The sequence below is a fragment of the Pyxicephalus adspersus genome, chromosome 2, assembly GCF_032062135.1.
Source record: "Pyxicephalus adspersus chromosome 2, UCB_Pads_2.0, whole genome shotgun sequence".
Lineage (NCBI taxonomy): Eukaryota > Metazoa > Chordata > Amphibia > Anura > Pyxicephalidae > Pyxicephalus > Pyxicephalus adspersus.
Window position 1 is genome coordinate 89,635,067 of NC_092859.1, and position 11,053 is coordinate 89,646,119.

The 11,053-nt window shown below is 35.4% G+C and overlaps 1 protein-coding gene across 3 annotated transcripts in view; it reads right to left on the reverse strand.

Moving 5' to 3' along the window:
* Positions 1 to 319: 319 nt before the first annotated feature.
* PAWR (pro-apoptotic WT1 regulator) overlaps positions 320 to 11,053 on the reverse strand; it is a 61,637-nt gene continuing 50,903 nt past the window's right edge. For all 3 annotated transcript variants that reach the window (XM_072401416.1, XM_072401417.1, XM_072401418.1), the window contains 3 exons: positions 9,519 to 9,654; positions 9,329 to 9,433; positions 320 to 7,615 (listed from right to left, as the gene is read on the reverse strand). In XM_072401416.1, coding sequence (XP_072257517.1) covers positions 7,529 to 7,615; positions 9,329 to 9,433; positions 9,519 to 9,654 — 328 coding nt within the window. In that variant the 3' untranslated portion in view covers positions 320 to 7,528. The remainder of the gene's footprint in view (positions 7,616 to 9,328; positions 9,434 to 9,518; positions 9,655 to 11,053) is intronic.

Consider the following 11,053-nt stretch of genomic DNA (forward strand, 5'->3'; position numbering starts at 1 on the left):
CTACTTAATAAACTCCCAAAAAAAAGTTATATATATTTAATATATCATCTCTTCCTCCTATAATATATATTGTCATACTATTTATATTGCCATAAGCATGACTTTGGGAACTTTGAGTCTTCGGGATATTCACTGCTCCATGAAGTCCTGAAACGTTGGTGGTTTGATGCCTATCTTGACAATATAAATGTTTATGAAGAAAAGAAAGTGTGTTGGTGTTAAATACTTATTTTTTCATGACGTTTATATGCCTGTGATGATAGATAGGAAGACCATATAAAAAGCTACACACTTGCAAAAAAGACAAAAAACACAGCCATAGTGCCATTTTTTTTTATTGAAGTGTGAGAGGTAAACACTGTACATGCACTCTTTGTGTACAATATTCTATATACATGAACTGAAAATATGATTATGGAACTCCAAAATGTTAAAAAAGCCAGCTTTAATATTAGATGTAAAAAAATTAAAATGACATATATATGTATTTACTTTTCTGAATGTTGCACATTATGTTCTACATAGATCCTATAGCTTTATGTACATATTTGTTATTTTTTAATCCCATCCAAGGGACTTCTTTCAGTGCTTTCTCAGGTAAAAGATAGTCACACTGTATTTAGTAAAGGCACTGAGGTAAATAACTGTACTATTCGGTTGATGGAAGCAGATGTATGCTCAAGATTTAATACAGTGCTCCCCAAAATGAACCTCAAGTACCACTATAGTAGTCTTAGGTTTTCCACAACCATGGATCAAAGACCTAACCTGAAAGGTTCTTTTCAAACATTATCAAATGGAAGCTGGAAAACAAGACTTGCTAGCAGAGATTTTCAACATAAGGAATTTCTAATTAAATATTTAATCAACTCAAAACAAAGCCAACTAAATTTGCCATCACATTATATTGACACAACACTACAAAAACAAGGCCAAGATATGAGAATACCATAGTAGACCTTATTACCACGTTCATAAATATGAGCATTATTTATTCAATAAAAAATGTTACTATTAAAAATACTCAATAACCAAAATACAGCCGGATGTTGCCATATAGGTCAAAATTACTTTACCAAACTTAAAGGCACTCTCTAAAAAATTTTTGCATATTTTTATGCCTACATGCCGTAAGGATTTGGGGTTCCCTCCAGAACAGAAGAGTGCTAAAAATCTCATTGGGGCTTATCCCAAATACACAAAGCACTAAATACCCAATAAGTAGCCTGCAAATTTATTAGAGGCAGGTTCACTTTAAAATCAACTTTATTATTTTTCTCAGCATTTCTAATTACATCAAAAAAAAAATATAGGTTTAACAGGCATGTTAATAGTGTACAGTTTTATCACATACCGCTATACATTTGACCAAATTTTAAAATATAATTTTAACACTTGGAGAACTTTTAAGTTATCTGCCCCTAAAGTGTGTGAATGGGCAAAACTGAAAAAGAAAGTGTCCACTACATCTTTTCAATACATGGATATTTTCTTTATAGAAAACAGTGCTTCTTCTGCACTGAAACCCAAGTACTATTGTCAACCCTTCCTAACTTTCCTCTTGACTTTACAGAAGATATGAAGGCTATGAAGATGAGAAAAGAGGACAGTGTCCTTTGGTCAAGAAGATGAGAACAGGGCATGGCCGAGAATACTCCTTGAAATTTTAGTGAAGCAGAGGTATGTGTTGTCAGTTCAAAAAGGAAAATTTAGAGCTCAGATTTTTGCAAGATCAACAACTACTTGTCTGTACTTGCAGAATTTTTTATTAAAAACATAGAAAGATGTGCATATCATACAGAGCCCAGATATTAAAAAAATCTTTCAAATGGGTCAATTCACATAGAAAAGAATAACTATTACACATACACCAAGGGCTCTATTCATAAAGCAGGGAATCAGACATTTTCCTGGTGGAGAATCTTTAAGGTCCATGTTTTTCATGAGAATGAAGGAATGTCAGCTTCCCTGTTTTATAAACAAAGCTCAAATACTCCCTGTAAACATAGAATGTTATGGAGGCAAAACTGTCCAAGTTAATCATTTGTAGGATCGATCAGACAACTTCATCCAACAAAGGAGAAAAATGGTTCTCATAATTTAGTATTATAAATCCATGACTGTCATAGCTGACGTTTTCTGTACTTATAACAGCATTTATTGCTTCTTGTTTAGTGTCTAACACTACAAAGCAGTTGTATCACTATAATGCAAATAAGTTATGTGTGCAAAAAGAACTTGAAGGTGCAAAAGAGGAGCATGCTATTTCTTTGAAGAAATGTGCAAAACAGTGTATAATATGGGATAACAATTTATTTATTTTTTATATAAAATAATATACAGTATCTATAGAAAAACAGGTGATGCTGACATGCATAGACTGCTTTATTAATATTGAGCAAAGTCAGATATTATGCCCACACTTAGTTATGTTGTGTATTTCTCAATAGAATGAATAATGCAGTCTGCAACATTTGTTTTTTCTTGGAACTATGATCTATATGGAGCTTGTCAAAAAAATCTTGCCTGGAATATTTGGTTTCCATAAAAAGGTCAGTAATGATTTTTTAGGTTAGCAACTTGGTATTAAATGCCTAGGATAGTTATTAGTCCACAAGGACAATAAATACCACTCATGTCAACAGCTCTGGAATTTGTATAGTTTTTTTAAGTATACTATTTTAAGTTGGTTACTTTGAGCAGTGAGATATCCCTGCCCCAGTTTTAGGAACTGTTTCATTTTGTCTTGGAGTCTCCATGGTCCACCTGTTGCATGTTCAATAAAATAAATGAATTAGAAAATGTTTGCATTATAAAAAATATATATTTGTAATTGTTCTTTAAACCTCTAAAAATGTGAATATGATAGGTTACTGCAGATACTATAAATCCAACTTCTTGCTGGGTGTTGGGAGGCTTCAGGGACAGGTATGAGTCATAGTAAACATTTAATTTTATACTTTCAAGAAATTTGTACCAGCATAAAGATAATTTTGGAGATATGTCCTCACTTGTTACAAGACCCTTTAACAATTCTGAAGTTTTTATTAATAAATCAATTACCCCCACAAATGTAGAATACATTAAACCGATAGATGGGATAGAGAATAAGAAATATTAAAGAAAAACTGCATATGTTAGGGCAAGATGCTAATTATAAGTGGCAATAAAAAAAAACCTTTTATCCAATTGACATCATGCAAATGAGATTTGTAGTTTTGATTTCAATTTTCTGTTTCAGACCTATAACATTAAAAGCAGGCAGTTTCAGTAAGCCGTCATCATTGGTAACCCCCATATTTCTATCAGACAATGGTACATGGGTAGACAACTTATCCCACAGCTACCTTTTTTCTTGAGAACAGTAGTTGTTTTTGTAATGTGATTATACATAGGTGTGTTTTCATCAATGGCTGGCAGGAAATCCATTACAGAACACTTCCAAAATCAATGATGCATAAAAATTGGGCAAGGCATGCTTACGGAGTACAATGAGACAATGTTCTGCCATGAAAATTTGTTACAAAAGAGATACATTGCTCAACAATCCTGTCTGAAAAACATATTCAGCCATATCAATGAAAATAGGTCAGGTTATCTTACAAGATACCTTACTATGTTTCTAGATGAAAAGGAAAGGTGGGTGCTGTACTGCTGGCTGGATCATTTCTTAAAACTTTAAGCCCTGTACAGACATCAGATGATTGTGTGTGGAAACAATCTTTTTTGATCAATTCCAGAGCTAGATGAAGGAACACAGTACTGTTCTATGGAGAGGAAAGGATCAGTGGCACCCTGCTGTGCTCTCCTACATAAAAAATTACAGAAATTGTTCCCACTCACTGTACATGTCAGACTGTTCATCTTGAAAATCATGTGATGTGTGTACAAAGCTTTACAGACACAATACATTTTAAACTAGTATAAAATTTATGTTTGAGGAAAAAGTATGCTTAGTACCTCTGTGATATGTATATATATATTGCCCTAAGTTTTGTGTCCTTAACAATGTCAATTTTTACATTTTCATTATGGGCTTGTTTGGTGATAACTTTGCTATTACTTAAAATACCAAAGTAGCCTAAATTGTAACAACACATTATGTATAATGCTACCATAGTGGGGTTTATCCAATCCAACATAGGTTCTAACATGTGAATATAAATATATAATAAGGTGTGCAGAGTGGCAAAAAGTTGGCATGGTTGCATTGTGATGAATATTGAGCATGGTTTAAATGGCTATGGTTGTACGGTGTCTAAGCTTACAAGCATCATTTACTGCTGGAAAATTTCTCAGCCCCATCCCTACTTATAAAATACTTCTAAATTATTGTACTATAGCTCTCTCTTATACAGCAATGGCTTTGCAGAAATGTAAATATGCCAGTTTGACATCTACCTACCACTGACTACTGCACAAGTGCTTTATGTAACATACTTCTGATTCGAATACTTTACTGTAAGCCACAAATCACTGCAACTGCTTCATTGTGCTTGTACTGCACATTGGATTCTCCAAAATATGTCTTTCTGTACAAATAGGCAAGAGAAGGAAGTGTTTAAGATACTACTTCTCTCTACAATACAATAGATTTATCATTATAGAAGGGAGTGCATAGTGGCATGAGGGTAATGAAAAACAATCACTCTGTCCTGTCTATGAACAGGCACCATAAATTACTTTTATCAACCAGAAGAGCTCAATGCATGCTCCTCCACAACATAAGTTCACTTTGTCACTGCCAGCTTCCTCTACCCTCTTGCCTAAATTCCACTAACTGCAATCACCCTGTCTGAAAGCATTCTCAGAGAGTAGGAATAGATGTTGGCATGGGTTAACCATAAACCCATGGAAAATCAAGCCCAGGGGACAAGGTGCAACTAAAACTGGTGTACAAGTTCACTTGAATTGTATTAGAAGTAACTAATGTGTCTTTTTTTGTTTCACTGCTGTGTAAGGCAATCCAATGACAGCACATAGTGTGCTTATAGGCTTGAAAACCTATTAAGTAACTTGCTGGCGTACAATTCCAGCTGTCACACACTGGTAGCGAAAATTAAGTAGGTAATTGGCACATTTTGCTAAGTTGTATTAACATGGGTAAAATGCAGGCAAAATACATGTAAGCATGCAATCGAAGCTAACACTGATATCATCAGTTATACCCAGCAAAACATTGGTCTGCTCATCATTTTATTGATAAACCTTTCACAGTGACTTGCCTACCTATTTCTAATCAGATAAATCATGTCATTTATAAATGGTCTGGACTCTTTAAATAAGGGAACTTATTATGAAATAGAAAAACAAGTGCTAAAATAGTTCTAAGAGTCTAAAGAGTCCTAAATATGCCAACTCATATTCTTGTATATACCTATTTACTGTAAACTGTCAAAGAAATAACACACGAGTAACACTAGCCCATGTCACAGGATGTCACTTATATAGCTGGAAGTTTGCAAGCTATTTCTTGCCATAATCAGGTCATGAGGGGATTCACTAGTGTCATGGGTATGTTCTATTGCACAAAATATTCCAGCATATTTAAAATCTGTGCTTTCAGCAATCATTTCAAGTAATTTCAACAGAACATTAAATGGCCTGTGTCAGTACGTGGCCTACATGGGGAAGAAGAAAATGGGATTCGAGTGAGGATAGCTCTGTTTGTCTATTTACTAATATTATTAATACCCGGGATTGGATTTAAAAAGAAATCAAAACAAAAAACATGCACCACTAGAAAGAGTTCTCTGGGCAGCTCAATTTCTCCCCTTTGATAATAGATAAATAATAAATTGATATTAAAGGAGTAGCAGTATGAATAGGTCATCCTCCACTCCCCCCGACTCTCTCTTCACAGACAGCATAGTGCAAAATAATGACATTTATTTATAATAAGATGAATTAGGTGATTTCTGCTAGTCTAAAATAAAAATTAATTATATTGTATATGTATTATATTTTCTTCTCTGTTTATTTGAAGCTCCAGTGTACCTGTTAATATACACATTTGTAGTGATCCAGGACAGCAAAGTAAGAAAGGGCATGCCTGTAGTAGTAGGTGGGAGGGGTGGAGCTTTGCATAACATGGAAACAGGAAAAAGCTTGGGAGGCATTGAACTGAAATACTTCTGTCTTCATTATAAAAAAAGACTCATAAAATAGTTAACTGGTGCAATGTAAAAGGTATTGGGGTGTTTATGCCATGTTTAAAATAAGAAAAAAAAAAGCAAATAGCAACTTCTTCAAATTTTAGAATACATTAAACAAAGTAAAGCCACCCAGCAAATTTATTACCATTTTAACGGGTAGTTGGAACAGGCACTAAATTACATTTTAAGCATGGTTTCTGCAGTATCTAAATTACAATTCTACCCAAATTCTCTTTAAAACACTGCTTTACAATGATAGTGAGTCTGTCTAGCCAAAGCAGGAATTACTGTGGTTTAAGCATTGTTTAGAATTTGATAACATCTGAATACTTGTTAATCCATCAGCAGGCCTATTGAAAGGAACATGGGTCACCACATAAAAATTGGAAAGCACTCTATAAATGAGGTAATCCTACAAATGTGTCCATTGTGTCTCAGGTCCTCGTGATCACAGATCTCTAACAAATAAAAAGGTGCTATGCAATGTTGGATAAGCCTATAAAACGACTGCTAATCTTTTTCAATGACATGGTTAACATAAATATGGTTTGAATGCAAAAGAGATCATTCACAAACAAGGAAAATGAAAAAGATTGGTGGGCGCACAAACACATTATGGGGAAAAAAGACATTAAAATCTGTTATTTAACTATGAAGATGGATAATCTATATTATATTTATATTATCTATAAAAACACTTTTTTTGTATTTACCAGTCAGCATCATATTCCTTTGCAATGGGTTCTACCGATGAAAATGTGTTCAGTGACATGTACAAGGAGAAATTAAAAATGTCCAAGATCCTCATTCTACATGTAGAGATTAGGTCTCTCCAGACATGAAAACATTCCATTCCGGTGACTAAGTTTACATTCCTCTTCCTTCACCCTTTGTCCTCCGGGGATTTCTCTAGACACTGGGTTGACAATTGTCTGTCCACTGTTTTTAACTTGGGCTTGTCTGACTTGCATGTATTTAACAACTGAGTGTTTAAGCTCAGACGATATGGTTCACAAGTGTGAAAAAAAAAAACAAATGTTTACCCAAAAACATAGAAAGAGATACATTCCATGTCACCTAAATTGGAGGCTGAACATTTAAACCTGTCAAATGATCATTTTTATGACAGTGCAAAATCATGTTTAACACAAAGAGCTCTATCTTCAAACTTGTGTGCAATTTCATACCATCAAGGACACAGTCTTTAATAATAAATATACAATCTTTGAAAAGCATTGGGTGTACCCCTTCATCGAAGAGGTTGACATAAGATCCCCTTATTCCCTTAACCAATTTCCCCTATCCTACACACCCGCCTTTCAAGAGAAAATAATCAGTAGTGTTTGTTCCACAGCAAACTTCCCATCTATCTTCTATCTTGTTAGCTGGCCGACAACTTTCAGAAGGGTCTTATTTTCTTGCTTTAGTTGTTTATTTTCATCTTCTATATCATCCAAATCCTTAGAAAAAAATGAAAAAAGACATCCAATAAAAACACCATTTTACAGATCTATGGTACAAAGTTCACTGTAAAAAGAAATGCTATATACTGCAAGCTTTCAAAATATAAATATATTCAAGTTTTAAAACAAGAAAACAGACATAAAGGGGAAGAGGGGTCAGCATGGAGTAAACAAATATTATACACTGCTAAACACAATTCAAATAATATTGTATTACCAAAAGCATGAGAATTAGATGCTCTAATAATAAACATCATTCAAAAAAATTTCCTAAGATTACAGACTACATCCTAAATATTTTTTTCCTGCCTAGGCTAATAATAATTAATCTAAGAGTACATATCTCCAACAAAGAGGACAAATGCAGCCAAAAACCCTGACACAGGGTCTAACCCCTACCCATTGCAGCACAACTGAACTTTTACCCTAATATATTTGTACAAATAAAGCTTATGTAGAACATAAAATCTATTTCAGCTGAAACTTTTCTCAGTTTGTACAACTAGAGTGTAAACCCCTGCCATATTAATTTTTGCTGTCTGCTGCTTTTTTGTGGTCCTATTACAACACTTAGTTTTGTTTTACTTAATGATGAATGCATTGATCCAATTTTGACTTGAACCAATTCATTCGCCAATTGGATTTTACATATGCACTCAGAGGAACATTTCTTATCCTCCAAAATGCCAGGTAACTTGATGGAGCAGATTTTGCATATCCCCTTTACTTATTGTTAAGAATTCCTATCCTGATCACACTTCCTAATCTAATAAAGAGTAACTCTGGGGCTATAAGACACAAGATGCTTTGTATACTCGCTCTAAAGGTGTGCAGCTAAGGCTACATACAGCGTTCGTCTGACGCTGTTCATGGATCCCTCTTGGTGGATCCACAAACCACAAATGACGAATGACTGCAATACAAGTGAAGGGGAGAGAATGCGAGAGAATGAGAAAGGCGCTGCTCCCTCGTTCTCCTCCTCCCCTCTCCATAGAATGTGGATGTATGTACACCACTCATTCAAGCATCCTTCAGTCTTTTGTCGTTGGAAGGGATCATGAAAGATCCTTTACAGCGACAAAAATCTAATGTGTGTACCTAAGCCTTAGTCCATCAGGTTCTTGGCAGAAGATGATGATGAACATGTTGGCACAATGTGCATGTTTATTTATAGCATGCTACCGGATTTGCAAAATTAGCATGACCGAATTGCCACCTCATGCAGGGCATGGAAAGACCCTTGTTCCTCTAGACCTTAAAGTGTCTGGAAGCAGACTTTCAAATTTAATTTTGCACAAGTTATAAACCTGCCTACAGGAAGGAGCTGCAATACATTATCCTTTGTGGGATAAAGCACTTTATGTATCTATTAAATAGCAGAAACAAGACAAGCTTTATTAACAGTTTTCCAAAGAGTTCCCTTTCTGTTATCTATATTTCCCATTTCTTGTTTGTTTACAGTTGTATACCAATATTTCCTGTTATGGTCTCCAACCCAAAAAACTGAAAAAGTATAATTTTACTCCAGGAAAAGTTGGTATATCTAGTCATCACCATAATAACAGTGCTAATAAATAAAATGTATGCCCCTCAGGAACTCTAAGACCTCTCCTTTGCATTATAATTTCTAACCAATATAAAAATACAGCTATAAAGTTATAACTCTTGCGCCATCATGTATATCATATACATTATTCATCTTATACTTACTCTGTTTAACAAGTCAATTTCTTCCTTCATTTTCATAATTAATTCTTCTTTGTCTTGCATTAACTTGACTAATCTTACATTTTCTTGTCTCTCTTTTGACAGTTCCTGTCAAATCCATAAAAAAAAATTGTGTTCATATTTTTATGGACTTTTAATAGTAAACTTCATGCAGTACAAAAAAAGCTATTACCTTTTCCAGCTCTTCAATCTTTTTCTCCAAGGAACTTCCCTGTCCAGAACCCGGGTCTCTGTTGTAGCGGCCACATGTTGCCCAGTCAATACGTGGATAACGATTTATTGAGTCATCATCTGGGTCATTATTTGTGCTGAAAAGCAATACACTTGATTTAAATTTATCTTAGAATAAAGTGAACCCCTGCATTTGTTAAAGCAAATGAAGCAACAGTATTAGCTAATGGCTGCGAACATCAGCTGTTTGCTGTCAGAAGAAAAGATCACAATACAGCATTCAGTACTTAAGCAACCAATCACTATACCATAGGGATCCACCTACATAGGACTTATTAAGACTTTTGACAACAACTAAATCATGCAAACATTACAGAGTGCAGAACCTGCTGCTTTGCTTCCCGAAGGCAACCTTCTTCACATTCACCTTAAACCTGATCTTTAGAATTACCAGTTCCTGTCCCACCACCCACCCACTACCTCTACCAGGCCCCTGAAATAATAGTAAAAAAAAGCTATGACCCAATTTTAACTAAAGCTGATAGATGTGGTCAGGTGACGTTCCAGTGTTGATTTTCCCACTTTCTCATTTTACTTCTGGTGGGATCCTTCTTCTGATGTCGACACAATGGTCTGCATGATGTGGACATTTCCTCTTGGCTGTCCAGTAGCGGGATAATTTCAGAATGAAGAAGGACCACCAGAAGGACCTCTACAAGAGGAATCAGGTGGTGGTCGTCTGGTGTAAACATTGAGACATGGTGCTGTTAAGGAGCCTAAATGGCAGATTTGGGTGAGTATATCTTCCTTTACGGAATAAAGAAAACGGATAAATATGCAGGATTCATTAGAGAGGGTTGGATGAGGGATGTGGAAGAGTGAAGTGGGAGGGAGTGGTGGGCAGTAGTTGTTTTGTACCCAGATATAGCCAATAAGTCATCTGTGCAGCAGGTTTTGGAAGTGAACCACTACCACCCCCCATTCATTCTCAGTGGATGGCTGTCATAACCGCCCAGCAACCTCACCACCAGCCCGAACATAGCTAAATGCTTTCAGGTTAGTAAATGTTTATACATTTTTCCTGCTTCCTTCCCTCTTTGGTTTGTTCCCTGGTTGGGTCTTACCAAAGACTAAAATCTTGCTCAAGGCAGCTGAAAACCAGTGCCTTGAAAATGTAAAGAAAAATGATGATACTGCTATTGCTTGCCTTTCTTTTTAAAATCATAACAACTTGACTGTGATGTTCCCAGTGAATACAAAGCTTTCCATCTCTCTGACCTGCAAATACAATTGCAGCAATTAAAGTCAGAATTCCTAGTCTGCATACTTGTTCTAGATCTGGGACACAGAACAGCAACCTTTAGATCAGCATGACAAGCAGGTAATTAGCATTTTCAGAAGAGGTCAGTGACATGAGTCAAGTGCCTCTCTTAAGCTGCGTACACACCTGCAATTTTTCTCGTTGGGAAGGATCTTTCACGATCCTTTCCAACGAGAAAAGACTGCACGATGCATGAACGATGCTGTACATACAGC